Raw genomic sequence first — 15,704 nt, forward strand, 5'->3', positions numbered from 1 at the left:
CAGAGAATTTACATTGGTATACATTAGTGTTTATAGATTAGTAAAGTGACTGTTGACGGAAATAATATAATGTAGAACTAACAAGAGGGGGACTAATTTTGTCATTGCACATCTCATCCAAAGTTGGTACGGACAGTTACTGTCACGCTGCGCAACACATCTCTCCAAGTTGTTTAAGTTAGTTACAAATAGTGTTGGGGAGTAACTAGTTACATGTAACAGCGTTATGTAAAGTAACCTTTGCAACGTTGTGCAGCAGGCTGTAAAATTGTTATGTGAGGCAAGAACCGTGGTGACTTAACAAACACTGACAGATCATGTACGTCGGTTACATTGTGGCGTTCATACTTCCCGGTTTCCATGGGAACGCCATAGACATATATACGACGGTAAATGTCTATGGGGAACCACGTGGGGAACGCAGCCATCGAGGCTTCCGTCGTTCCGTCGACGCTACGGAAATGGGCGTGGTCATCGGATTTCTTAGAAAACTTAAACTTAGAAAGCTACGGACACCAAGGGTGGAGACACCGTAAGGACACTTTAGGTAACGTTACGTCTTCTGATATATGTATAACGCTTTCTTTTACCATTAACCACTGTGACGGTTATTTAATATGTACGGTTATTTCATGCAGTTTGTTGAATATAAAAGCAAAGCATTACGAACAGCTGGCTTCCCTGCCACATTGAACTAATCACAATCCCAACAGGCAGTGTGTGCAGAAAAAAAAAAATCACGTCATGTGTTGATTTTTATGGTTGTTTATACATGCTGTATAGTCAATTGAATCACTATTACACTATTACAACAACAACAACAACAACAACAACAACAGTAACGATACGTGATGGATAACAGCGGAAAATAGAAACATTCCTGAAGAAGCATGCAGATTGCTGCAATACCGTGTTTGACAGTTCAATAAAGTTAACAGTTTATTATACAGGATTATAGACAACAATTCGGCATTTGTTTTGTACTGTATATTATTGCATTATTGCAAAATCATTTGTCCCCCTAATGGCACATTGTTTACGGTCAGCAGGCATGTCAATGAAGCACGCCAAGCCCAACTTCAGCCAGTCTCAGGTGTCTGAGATGGTGAAGAAACTCTTCAACCTGACTCCATCTGAAATCCGCTCGCTGCCCAGCTATGACGACCAGAACTTTTACGTGGCACCTGTCGAGGGTGGCGAGTATGTTCTGAAGATCATGAACTCTGAGGACAGCAAGAACTCCACTCTTATTGAGGTGCAGACCCATGCCATGTCCTTCCTGCACCAGAATGGACTCCCTGCCCAAACAGCCGTGCCCACTACCACCGGTCAACTCATGAGTCTGGAGGAAATAAGTAAGAGACCACTTGGTTTCATAACATTTCACATGATAAGTTTCAGGTATACCAGGAGATTCTAGAAAAGTGAACAATGCTGAATTAAACTGCTGGAAAATGATTTTTTTCACATTTCTACAGTAGTAAACATTAGAGTGTGCAGCTAAATATAAAATACATGGAAATAAAGCCAAACCAAAGCCAAGTTTATTATATGCTCTTAGCCATAATTATGGCTGATGATGGTCATTAGTACACATGACATATTTGTGTTTACTGTGCATTTTAAAATTGCTGCTATTTGCTGCTGTTGGTTTTCACTTCACACATTTCTTCCACATTCCTATATGGTACTATAGTGACACTCACTAATCCAAGAGGGGAAAATTCATATTTGTATCTGTTGAGATATACCACCAGCCTCTCAAGATCTAAATCATAGATGCTTCAGGATTTACCAGCTTCAATTTACAACATGTAGCTTCTTTGACATTTGACAGTGATAAAGCTATAGGATACCAGGTGTTATAAATGGTAAGTGTATAGAGTGTAAGAGTATGTGTGTACATGCTGCATAGTTTGAACTGGTCCTGTGCTATTGCAGAAAGCTCATAAAGATAAGTGTAGAGGTACATTTTGGGGACTTGACCAGTGGAGGAGGTAAGCTAACACACTGTGTCTCAAGTCAAAAAATTAAAAAAAAAAAGTTTCAGCCTATTTCTTTGTAGCAGATCCTCACAGTTTCATATCCTCAGTAATACTAATACTGACACACTCCTGTAATGACTAGAATGCCCTTGAGCAAGGCCAGCATACGGGTCATATTTTATGAGGGCTATGACAGAGTGAAATATCTGTAATACTAATCCTGTCTTTACCTTTGGCAGATTGTGGCTATGGCTGTCAGAAGTACCTGGTGCGGCTGTTGACTTATTTGCCTGGAACCACTATTTCCAAGGTTCCTCTTACACCACAGTTACTTTATGAAACTGGAAAAACTGCAGCCAGAATGGACACAATCTTACAAAAGGTATAATAGTTTCACCACTGTGAAACACTTAGATCATTTACATTGTTTAGAAAAAGTCATACAAATATATCTTGCAGCAGAGTAACAGAGTTATTTCCATGATTTGATCATTCCTCGCTCCTCAATCCTCAGATGTAACTGTAAATTGTTCTTCATTGGGAGGAGCTACAATATGAGGAAATGACACTAGTGGGGGAAAAGTGGATGCAATTGAGCAAATTGGAATGTATCTTTAGTGAAAAATATGAGGTCCTATTAGCCGCACTATACACTTGCATGAATATGATTGGATGTTATCAGCCACACAGCTGTGAATGAGTCAGTGACTGTGAAGTCTGAATGAAACAGGTGATGCAGTTCAGAGAATACAAGTGCCTGATCTAACTTCATGCTTATTTTTTTTCTAGATGGAACATCCTCATCTTAGTGTGCTGCAGAGGGAGGAGTTCAAGTGGAGTCTGTCATATGTTCCCATCCTGGAAACGTACCTCAGTGTGTTAGATGGAGACCCTCTCCAGGAGGTTGTGAAGTCTGTCATTCATCAGTACAAGACCTCTGTGGTCCCCAAATACTCTATTTTTCGCAAGTGTAAGTTATATTACCTCCTATATAGTTTTAACTTGCTTTATGATCTGTTTTTTATTACATTGTAATTGAATTACATGTTTCTTTCTATGAAAGGTGAGTGTTCTATTTTGATACATACATATTTAAACATACTCTAGTACTCACCTCTCTTGACACAGCAGGGACCTTGTTCAAGGGCTACTCATTGGCAGCTTGTTACATGTCAGTAGGGACTGGATGTCACTCAATACATAAGTGATAATGTACTAAGTGCAGCATTTTGTATTTGATTTATCTTTCTCCTAAGGCATTAACCATGGGGACTTCAATGACCTCAATGTGCTTGTGCAACCTGATGAGAGTGACGGCTACAGGATTTCTGGCATCCTTGACTTTGGGGACATGAGCAGTGGCTACTACATCCACGACCTAGCCATCACCATCATGTACATGATGAATGAGCACCCTTGTCCACTTGAGGTGGGTGGACCTATCCTAGCAGGCTGGGAAAGTATCCTTCCCCTCAGTGAGGCAGAGAAAGATTGCCTCTATGTATTGGTGCTGTGCCGCTTCTGCCAGTCGTTGGTTTTTGCCCGTTACTCTGTGACCTTGCAACCCGAAAATGCAGAATATTTGATGATTTCATCCAAGAAGGGCATCCATGTTCTCCATCATCTCTGGAAGTTAGGAAAGGAGCATGTGGAAAGAGTGTGGTTCCAGAGTGCTGCCCAAGTCAGTGACATGAAGTGAGAAATATGTGACGAAAGCTATTTTCATATTTCTCCAAGGATCACCAGTTAAAAGCAATATATTGTTTTCATAGTGAACGTTTCAGTAATACTTTTTTGTGTGTATGCAAGAGGAAGAACTAATACTGTATTGAACAAATGGTAACGGTTACTCCCAGAGTCATTTAGGTAATGGTGCAGTACAGTGTGTAACTTCATAAGTGACTCATAACAAATCATGCAGAGTCACTAATTTCTGCAAGCCAGTCTTGTGACTACTGAACTAAGGTGCTATCACTTGTGTAAACATAGGACATTCATTTTCTTATTAATTTGACAATAATTGTCGTAATGGTCTCTATTTATACAGTAGATATAGACAAATCAACATATGATATAATTTTGTCTATGGAACAATATACTGCATGTGACCTCTCCTCTAATGTGTTTAGTAATACAGTTTATGAGGTGCAAAATTCTCTAAGCAATACTGGAAGTGCAATCACCACATCAGTTTATACTGTGCAGCACAACACTGTGCATTTACCTGCATATGTTCATAATTAATTTAATATTAATTGTGCCTTCATCATTGCTTAAACCACAGCAGTTGAGGCTGCCAAGGCTAATAAATGGTGTAAATATTTAGTTGCCCAGGAGAAATGCAGATTTCTTCTGCAGCTAATGAAACTTTGAAAATACAAACATTAGTTTGAACATGTGTTTATTCATAGGATTATCACTTTGTTTCTTTACAATGTGGTGCACAGGTGGTGCAGTGGTCAAAGTGCCTGTCCACAACCACAGATACAGAGTTTGATTCCCTGTAGCTGTTCCAATGAACACAGTTTTTGGTGTTTGTGGTTGCTGGACCAAGCCCTGATGCCATGTGTCTAAGTGGCTTAAGTTACACACTACCTGTGCACCAACAAAAACTATCAATAAGCTGTGCATCCTGACAATAAAACGTCCTTTTTACTGTGTATTTGTGATGGTAATGAAGCAAGAGGGAACTGGGATACAATGCAATCTTCTTCATTGTGGTTCTTGTGCATTGACAAGTGAATTGTATCTGATTTGCCAAGCAAAAAAATCAACTCTCAGGTCACATGTTAACTAACTTGCAGTAAGTTACAGGCATAATTTAGCAATCCGACTACATGGATTGTTGCTCATACAGGTCCTGGGTGCCATATGATGTTTCCGTAGGAAATATATCTAAACTTTTTCTGTTTGATTGTGACCAGATGTAAACAGGTTAATCATTTTATACTGTTTCAATTACCTCAATAAACAAACAAAAAACAATGTGTAAGAGTCTGGTGCATGTTACAGCAAGGTCCCCAAAACTCCATTGGCCTGTAAGTGAGAGTAATGGTGACTAAATATTTGTCACATGTATCATTCAGGTTATTAGGTGAAACTTTTAGAGAATGATTTACCTCAAGTTTGGTTTATTTTCTCTTTCCAGTGTCTTATTTTTCTGTTTCTATATAATAAATTCTAACTAATGTTGGTATTGAATTTTAAAAATACACTTTTACAGATGAGCTCAGTCCAACCATAGAAGTGTGCAGACTGATGCATCTTCATTATGCCACCAACCTGTTGTAATACTGGAGCACAGTAAAGGATTACATATTACAACTTCATATTATAGATGTTAAATTAAAATATGTAGATGAAAAACATGAGCAAAATGATGCCATGTTGTGTCTAAGTGGTCTTTTCAACATTGTATAAGTCCCAGGTCCCATCTTGAGGAATATTCTCTTATGCTACTATCTTAACCTGTTCCACAACTGAGTAATGGGTGCCTCTGTGGTTGCTCAGTAAATAATTAATTTAATTGATCTTTTACCTGCATTGTAAAAAAAAGGCCTTTTGATGGCCAAACTTGTAAAACATGAATGTATAGTTAATGCTTAACTTACTGCGTGTCTATTATATAACACTAACACAAGCTGATTTCAAAAAAGCTATTATTAGTTGAATATTAACTGTAGTCCTCAAAAAGCTGCCTGTCTTCATTCTGTTGTTTCAGAACCACTTTAGATACTAAAAAGGGTGTGGAAGATTTCACAGTTTGATATTCACTGAAGATAAGACTGTTTGCTATTTCTAATTGTATAACTAAGAGCCTTTAGGGGAAAGCAGTAACAGTAGTAACATGTACAAGTGTGTGGTTTTTAAGAATGCTGCTCATGTTGCACTTATGTGCCTAACAGTGAAAATAGTTTCATTTTCACCAACAGAAATGTCCCAGAAAATGAATATGACAAAGCTGTTATCAGGGGTTGCACAAATCCATCATATTCCAAAGAAAAAAACCACCACTCTAACTCAAAGTGGTTTAAACAATTCAGCAAAACTGTAAACAAATACAGGAATCTGTCGAAGCTCCAGATGTTTGTCCAGAGTTTTCTTAACACATACCTGCTTAGTCACATTAAAAACAAGGAGTGCCATAAACTAAAATGAATAGACAGCACTTAAAACTGATTTACTTTAACATATAAAGAAACAGTTGTTGACTGAACTTAATTTGAACACAACGTACAAAGCTGGCATACTTCCTCGTTTGTGGATGTGGTATACACTTTATCATAGTCATCGTCAACATAGCTGAGTGACACTTGGCAAATGTAACTCAGACAATAACTCACTTGCCTCTGTATCTTTATCTACAGAGCTTTGTAAAAGTTAAACAGGGGCCATTTAAGAACAGGCTGGAAATAAAGCTGCTAATGTTAGCTAGCCTAGTTCACTTAACATTCAGCGGTTCATAAGAAATAAAAAAACCCCTCTGATTTTAATCCTGCTGCTTTGGTTATTAAACTGTCACATACACTGAGTCTGTCAGTCAAATTGTCAGATTTGATCATATTTTAAGAGAGTGGCCAGGTTTCAAAAAAGGGCAGCAGCAATATTAAACCTCAACATTTTTTATGGCATTGTGCACACAAGTCCCCGACTGATCCGGACTATTGATAGAATTAGAATAAAGAAATAAAAATAAGGATATAATCTTCTGAGTAAGTCCTGAGTGACAGAAAAAAGAGTGGTGCAGGCACCAAACATACTCCCAATTGAAATACATTTATTTGAAAGCCGTGCTGAGTGTCAAAAAGAAACAAAGAAAACAAGAAGTTGGTGTTCATGAACACAAACCAATAGCTTAAAATCCATAACTACTTCACAAAGTGAAGTGAGACTGGGTTGACTACACTGCCTCTGCATCTCCATAAGCTGGAGGCACACTACCAGCTGAATTATCTGTTGGTATAAAAGACAAGACATGCACTGATGGCTCAGGGACATTCAAGGAAACAGAAAGGTAATAAAAATGGTATTCAGCCTTTGGGGCTTCCTGACAGAAGGAGCTAGGCATGCATGCTTGTCAAGGCTGCTCACCAGTAAGGTCACAAATGATTAGGTATAAGGTCAGTGAGCCTTGTTGCTGGAGCCATAGTTTGACAAAGCTTGAGGGAAGGTTGAGGAACGTGCTGCCAGAAAGCCCTCACAGGCCTATTACATATACATGTGAAGCAAAATCATATTTATTTAACCACTTAACACACGCCCCTGTTTTTTATGCTGTTAGCCTAAACGACATGCCCAAGTTGTGAGCAGCACAGATCCCACATAGTTTGAGACTCAGAGATGTGTCTGGTATCATTGGAAAGGAAACACTCTCAGGATTTTTGTAAAAGTGTCTGTGTGATTCTGTGACTTACTGACAAAGAGTGGCAGAGGTTACAATGATGGGGTTGTTTACTCGCCCATATTTTGCCTTTACAATGACATGTGTACAGACATTCAGGGACCTCTCAGCAGGATATAGACACAATGAGGCCACAGGTCTTGGCTTCATGCAGTCCAAATTTGGAGTCAAAAGACCAAAAGATGAATTTTTCAGAATTATTTTTCAACAGGTATGTCCATGCGTTTTCCTCAGGTCCTTTTTGGCGACTCCAAATGGACAGCTTTACCAATGCTGTATAACCACAATCAAACACCTATAACTTCACATCCCCTTTGCCTACAATCAAAATCTTGATCTCTAATGAAAGCTGACGCCGTGTTATTATTATTATTATTATTATTACATATAACCATATTTTTTGTTTGGCCATATCTATCTATCTATCTATCTGTTTATTTTGCTATAAGTCATATGTCAAGTCGAAGAAGAACCAACCGTGTACCAAAATGCCGAGTGCATAATGATATATGGTTCAACTCTTTCACGCACAGGGCGCACACCGGTTACGCTTGGAGTTTGTTTATGGACAGCCAAACTTAATAGCTTAGTGTCATACACCGTTGGAAACCTCTGACTATTGGCTAAAGGTTATCAACTTCATTTCACCGAATATTTCCATAGGCTAGAACAGCAGGCAATCAAAGTCATGTCGTCATTGTTGTCGGTCACATGTCCTCATTGGCTTTGGAGATGGACGTGCAGGTCAGGAAATGACGTAAACGGACCGTACATGGTTTGTTATTTGTGTTATTACGTTACGTGTTGGACTAAATACATGGACATATTGAGGAAAGTATTTCGGTTTTATGGAAACGGATTTCATATTTCACAAGAATGGATACTTGGCGAGCTGTACAGAAAGTCCTGAGTCATAAGATGATCGTTGTGGATAAAGGGAAGACTTTGAAGGTATGTAGCATTATAGCTTTTCTTACTTAGCTCAGGGGCTAGCCGAGCTAATCGCTAATACTATTACGGCTGTGAGCAACCATATAAGTCGTGAGTGGTCTTGAATGAATCAGGACAATCTAAGCTTTCCAACGATGTACGGCATGAATATATATGTTTAAGGGTTTGTGTTTAAAACATTCAGAAGAACTTGTGGCTACCTCCTAACATCCGTCCTGCCCCGTAGACGGAACAGCGTGCGTTAAGTGGTTAAAGGACAGGTTACTTTCCCTCCATAGAAACCGACATCTATGTTGTCATTTGAGAATGCATTCAATAACTAGCTGCTGTGAACAATGAGATATTTAGCATTCATGATGAGCAAGGTTGCATACAGTATGCCATATTAGGTCATCAGTGATAACATCTTGACAAAACTGTGGGTGTGTGCACTATTCTATGTTTAACCCCTCTGGAAAAAAATAAGCTAATTTTACCACTGATGAAAACTGGAGCAAACGACAGTCCGCTCATCCAGGGCATTTATTTAATTAAACCAACATCACAAGCTCTGCCTTGTGTGAATAATTCAAGAGAAGGTCAGGGCTAATGCCTGTAATTAAACAGGATTACATGAATCACCTATGTTAATTGCAAGTGCTAAATTATACTATATGAAGCATTACTGAAAATGTCAGTATGCGTGTGTCCACCCTACCTTGTTAGACTGCGGCCATGTTGCTCAGAACTACTGTGTGAGGTTGCTGACCTACCTGCCTGGAAAAACCATCACAGAATCTCCAGTCACAAAGTCGTTGCCAAAATCATTTCTTTGGCTGTTGGATAATGCAACAAACTCTGTCTCATTGGTTTTCCATATCCACAAGTCTGTGTTACAGTTGAACAATGGATATTTATCTATTATAGTACATATAAGCATGTATACAGCATACACCCACTTACCTGGACACCAATATACCTCTATTTTTATACTGTATGAACATGACAGCAATATGAAAGGGGCCTCTTGTAGTGATGAGCCTACAGACAATACTTCCCCTGCAGTGCTTTGGCATTTTTATTTCACTGTTTTGGTTTTACAACCTGCAACTGCTTTATTTCACTCAATACTCAAGCCCATGTACAGCTGTTTTCAGTCAAAAAACAAAAAAAACAACTCCAAATAAAGCCACTGTGTGCTACCTGCCTAGCACCAAACAGCACACAAAAGATATATAGTATTGAAAACATTTTTTCAAACCCTTGATGTCCTTAAAAAAGAAGATGAACTCTAAAGCTTAGTCAAGATTCTTCTCCTGGAGAACTAGGTATTAGTGATAGGCGGAGATCCCTATACAGCCCAAAATAAGCTGTTTCCGTAAAGATAATGCAAACAGCAAGTGTGCTGCAAGTAATAAGATTCCGCTCGTTTTGATGAATAATGCGTCTGGGAAACTGTGCATTCAATCCAGCCCAGTATACCTAGGTATACCTTCATATTGGATGCCTGACAAGTGACGCCAAATGCTAACATAAAGTGACAATGCAGGAAGAAGTGGGGCCTTTATACAGATAGGTTTAGAGTGTGGAGTGAAGGTGATGGTGGATGGGTGTCTAGCAAAACTTTGTGTCCTGTGATAGACCTAGGCTACAACTAATGTTTGCCATATATAAACCATAACCAGCTACTGGATGTGTAAATAACTGACTGTTACAAGTTACGCTTAAGCCTGTGTAAATGTGACAATAATATGTGACACTTACTGGATGTGTAATTCACAAAGCGCTCTCTCTCTCTCTCCCTTTCTTGAATTTAATTGATATTCAGTGATATTAAGGGTGAACTCTATGGGGGATCAAGTGGGGCTGTGGGCTTATCTCTGATTTAAAAATAAAAATAACAGTACTGACTGAGATCAGGATTCATCCATATATTAAGGGACTGCTTTATTACTAACAATGTCACCTTGTAAACCTGACATTTGCATGTAACAGCAGACCTGTAGGTGTGTAGTGTAATGGAAAATGTATGTAAATTCTAACTTCGTCAAAAAGAGAATCACAAGATACTTTCTGCTTGTCTTGAAAATTGATTTTCTAACTCTGTGTGCAACCAAACTGTAGAAGTGTATGTCCTATCTCTGTGACCAGTGATGCCGGTAACGCGTAACCGGCATCTAAGTAACGCGTTACTCTAATATGACGTCTTTTTTCAGTAACGACTAATCTAATGCGTTACTATTTCCAAACCAGTAGTCAGATTAAAGTTTCTTAAATCCAAGTCACTGTGCGTTACTATTTTTTGTCATTTTCCTTAGTAAAAAGATATTATTTGATTTCTTCTTGTGGCTCGGAGAGTGACGTCACGTTTTCAGCATGAGGACAACTCACGTGTGTGACACAAACGTAAACAACAATGGAGGGGGGAGAGAGAAGCGTGTTTTTGACTTCGAAATACAGTCATTATTTTGAGTTTCTGTCCGTTAAAGATAACAGTATAAAGGTTCGCTGTACACCCTGTGCTGGAATCAAAGTATTATCTAGCTTCAAAAACACAACGTCAAATTTGAAGAAACATTTGGGCAGTCAAAATGACGGAGAAAGTCCCACCAGGTGGTGCGAAGGAGAGAGCTGTGACTAATGCAGGAGGTCCCCCACCACCCAAACAACAAAAGCTGGACTTTGGTGCAAAACCGGCAAGTAGGGGAGAGTTAAAGAAGTTGGTCAGGCAGTATGTTGTAGAGGAAATGCTGCCCTTAAACACAGTTGACTCGCCGTCGTTTCGTGCCATAATAAACAAGATCCCCACTACTATCAATGCCGAGCTGCCTTACACAACATCTTTTTCTTCTTACCTGGAGATGGAGTAACTAATAAAGTAACTTGTAATCTAACTTAGTTACTTTTAAAACCCTAACCCTGATTCTTAGGGGGGGGGGGGGGGGGGGGGATTCAGCGGACTTCCCTGTACAATGCCTTGTGTGCTGTATCACTGAACTCCCTCTTGCAAAAATAAATATTAACAAAGCTGTAAACTACTGAAGCCTTTAGTGAACTCATGTTTTTCCTCTCTTACCATTAATTAAGGAGATCTCCATAACAGTAGTAAAACACAGATCCAGTATTTGAAGTTACTGCTGCTGTGCCACATGCCTAAATGCACACAACTGCTTTCTCAGTTTGAAGACCCACACAGTTGCCATGTGACAATGCAGTCAGCTGTGACACACAGCCAGCTGTGGGCAACAAACACCATATTAGTAGGCTACTGATGTTTCTTCGAAATCCTGGATGCATTCAGTAACACCTGAACAATGCATTTCAGACCTGCCTGAGTCACATTAATAGCTGTATTTTGACCCTCGACATTTTCAGTAGGTCATGTTATAGATGCAAAATACAAGAGAAGTAAAAAGCTCAAAACACAAGAAAGTTGGTTCGTGATTGTGGAGAGCATCCTGTTAAAGATGCAGTTAGAGGCTTTTGTGTTATCTGCATTTTTTATTATAAATGTGGAGAAAAGCCTGAAGCACTGGAAACAGCTCTGCTTACTCAACTAGATGCAAAACAAGGGCAAATTGCACTCAGCTGCACAACTTTTGTGCAAAATCTCTTGCATATAGGACCTTAAAACAGGGTAGATTGTGAGTGCAAATGCTGTGCAATTCACAGTGCTATTAGCAGCTACAATCAATGCTTTGTGGATTTGGATTTGTGTTTTGTGTTATGTGTACAGATTGTTTTTGCTGTGTCCAAGTGGCCAGAAAAAAATCAATATGGTTGGCTTAGCCAAGTGTTTTAGTTGCTTAACCATAACCTTATCTGAACCATAGTTTATTTGCTAAAACCATGATCTTACCGTAACCACACTTCAGTTGGCATGTGCAGATACTAAAAAATAGATATATTAAAAAATTTGAATTGTCCAATATCAATATGTTCTTGTCTGGTGATAGGTGTGGCTAACTTCATCTGCCCTTTATAAATTAGGTTATATTAATACGTGTATAGATTTGGTCTAGTGTAAATCCAACAGGCATCACTTGTGCTGAATTCCTTTGAATCTGCTTTAGTGCAGCATGACTTTCTGTGGAGCTGTTACCATTAGCTATGTGGAAGTCATTAGAAACCAGACAGCTGGAACTTTCACTGGAATATTACATGTTGACTTACAGTAAATGACCAGGACATCATTGTCACACCTGATGACAATGGGCATCATAAGGTGTCAGGCTTCCTGGACTTTTCTGTGCCCATGAATAGCTGCTATGTGTTTGAAGTAGCAATAGAAATCATGTACTTGATGCTAAAGCACCCCAGTCCTTTGGATGTATGTGGAGCAGTGTTAGCAGACTGGGAGGGCATTATGGTTCTCAGTGAAGATGAAAGGGATTCCTTTTTCTTGCTGGTGCTTGGTCAGTTTTGCCAGTCTCTAGTTTGTGGATGGTACAATGTCAAAACATATCCAGACAACAAGAAATATCTACTGACTACAGCCAAATGTGGGATGTGGCTTCTTAGCAAACTGTGGCACCTTGACAAGAAAGAAATGGGAAAAAAATGGTTCTTTGATGCCAGTACATACTTCAGCAAATTATAAAGAACTGCTTATCAAAGGATAAGTATATAAAAGAACTAAGATTTACAGTACATTGACAGGCAATGTTTGGATTGCAACTTTTTAAAATGTTCAGTGTCCACTAGATGGAGACATCATCCCACTCATCCAACATCCTGTATAATAGGCCCCTTGAATTGTGAATCAGTCATTCACACACACATTCAGGCTTAAAAACCTTCTAATCCTAAAATCTGATTGAGACAATTATAATATGTTTCTCTGACATTCCAGAGAGGTGCAGAAGTACCTCTTATCTTTAGTGGACACTTTCTGGAGAATAGGAATTTCTGCAGAAAATGTGCAGTTCATTGCAAACTTCAACTAAAAACATAAATATTATAGTGTGAATGAGAATATGTTAACTGGGCTTCTTTTGTAAAATTAGGACTAAATGAATGACAAGATCCTGCTGTAAAATTCATGCCAGTCCAATTATCCTTAGTAACCCAGATGATCAGATAAAACAACTTAACACTATTCCTAAATATGGACAAAGTGGCAGTGACAGTATTTCGATGTGCTGTTGTTCTCAAAACACCTCAGTCAGAGCAGCACCAACACACGTCACACTACACACTACTACTACTACTACTACTACACACACACACACACACACACACACACACACACACACACACACACACACACACACCTCGTCTACCTTTCTACAATTCAACCTCCCACCTCAAAGGCACCATCTGCCCCCGCTGCAGCTCTCGATATGTACCTCCAGTCATGCAGAAAACTGTCTGTGAATGTCTGCCTGTGTTCATGTTTGTCCACCGTCTGTCTCACTGTAGTTCACCAGCATTTGAGCACAGCGAGCCCAAAGCGGCATATATGTGAACCATTGCACAGTATCCCTTCTAAGCCACATCCACTCCTCGCTCTCTTCCTCTGTCTCTCGCTTGCCTTTTTCTCTTTCTGTCTTTGTAATACTTTAAATCCATGTTCCACAAATTATAGCTGAAATGGAAATGGCAACACTCAAAGGACTTAGCTTAATACACCAACCCCTCTTATCAGTGCCATTAATCCTCTTGGTATTTCAAAACAGAGAGCTGGGTCTACACTGCACCTTTTTTAAAATACAGCAGATAAATTTAATTTACACTCCAAAGACCACCAATCTGCAGGCTTTTAAAGTCAGAATTTACTGTTTCAAAAACCACATACTTTACCCATTGTTGGACCTCGTGAATTACTATTAATTTGATTTATTTTATGTGTGATATATGTAAATATTCTTAGCTCTTTCCAGACCAGGTGTGGTGCAAAAACGTTGTGAGAGAAATCAAAACACAAGCAAAGGACACCAGGTAGCATGATCACCTACTGTTTGGATCAGCTAAATGTCTAAACTGTAATTGAACAGCAGCAGAAAGACCTCCAGTTAAAAAGAAACAATTTATTTATATTATCAATAGAAAGGCATAATAAAAAAGAATATCAGGGCACTAATTTGAGAAGATTTATTAATGGAAATTATATTCATTGGATTACTAACTAAATAATTCATTTATTCATGCAATATTATAAAAAATGTTGACATTAAAGCCACTTTAAGATTTTGTAGCACATACAGTGTCTCTAAACAAAGCTGCTTCTACTCTTGCTGACTGAGGAGAGAGCATATTTTACTTCCCTCTCTCCAGCAGTGTTGTGGGTTTGATCTGTCAACTTTCCAATCATAAGTCAGCTTCTCCAACATCGAGCTCAGTGTTACTGATTTCCATTAAAGTCTATTTCTGTGACTGCGGTTGGGCTCCTCAGGGTAACTTTGTCAGATGATTGTAGACTTTTAAACCATGAATGTTATTATAAATGCTATTAGAGTGAAATATAGTACCAACTCAACTTCCACACCTCAAGAAATGCATTAATAACCCAAATGAAGTTGGAATTTTATGGCATAATCCTTGCATCAAAAGTTCACCATTCAAACTGATAATGAATAAAATAGAGAAGTCCCTTTAGCTCACTTCCATTGTGTGTCTTTGTTTTACCAAAAACAACTGGTAGTCTCTGTCTTTACTAGGGTTTCAACAAATGAACAGCTCTTAGCCATCTGGCTAACGCCTTTGCTCCTGCCAAACCGACCTGTTAGGACTAATTCACTTCATGGATCCCTGACAGACGTTTGTGTGATGCATAGTAGCTTTACTCCTGGATGATCTATAGTGGCAAAGATGTCAGAGTTTGAAACAAAGCTAATGGCTCTCTCTTGTTTGTTTCTCATTTCTTATGTTCATTGACAGTTTGGCAACGTTCTTAAGTAACATGTTTTACACAAAAAACATGTCCATTACTTGATTATACTGGGCAGTTTTGCATGCGGTTAACATTTATCAAGAGGTTTTGCTCACAAAGATGTCATTATCTTCAACAAAGGAGACTGAATTATAAAAGTTATTTTCTTTATCTCCTCAATTTTAAGAAATGCTTTTATTTTCTCTCAACTCAGTGGCAGCATTTATATTCACAAGTGAGCGTACTTCAAGGAGTGACCTCTAAAGTGTAGCAACTGTCTAACAGAGGCATAATCACAACAGAATCCAGCCACTAAAATCATACAAAAACAAAAGGGATGATTCTCACAATTGAGAGTAAAGCTGACTAGGAGACAGAGGCTTCAATTAGTAAGCTGCTGTGGTAGCTCAGTGGCTTCTCAGGTCTTATCGGTTTGTTTCAGAGTCTGGGCTTTGCAGTCGGATGCCTGCCGCCGTCTTCTATCATAAACTTTTCCCCATCAGACCTACAAAACTCT

The 15,704-nt window shown here is 38.9% G+C and overlaps 1 protein-coding gene across 2 annotated transcripts; it reads left to right on the forward strand.

Moving 5' to 3' along the window:
• The first annotated feature begins 388 nt into the window (after positions 1-388).
• Positions 389-4,970, forward strand: hykk.2 (hydroxylysine kinase, tandem duplicate 2). Of its 2 annotated transcripts, none has more exons than XM_053322023.1 (5): positions 389-547; positions 1,047-1,355; positions 2,225-2,367; positions 2,775-2,955; positions 3,242-4,970. In XM_053322023.1, the coding sequence occupies exons 1-5, from the start codon at positions 394-396 to the stop codon at positions 3,682-3,684; spliced, it is 1,230 nt and encodes a 409-aa protein (XP_053177998.1). In that variant the 5' UTR covers positions 389-393; the 3' UTR covers positions 3,685-4,970. The 2 variants fall into 2 exon arrangements, with proteins under 2 accessions (XP_053177998.1, XP_053177999.1); XM_053322024.1 differs by having other exon boundaries at positions 1,050-1,355.
• The last annotated feature ends 10,734 nt before the right edge of the window (positions 4,971-15,704 follow it).

Source organism: Scomber japonicus, chromosome 7 (assembly GCF_027409825.1).
Source record: "Scomber japonicus isolate fScoJap1 chromosome 7, fScoJap1.pri, whole genome shotgun sequence".
In the NCBI taxonomy this organism is placed as follows: domain Eukaryota; kingdom Metazoa; phylum Chordata; class Actinopteri; order Scombriformes; family Scombridae; genus Scomber; species Scomber japonicus.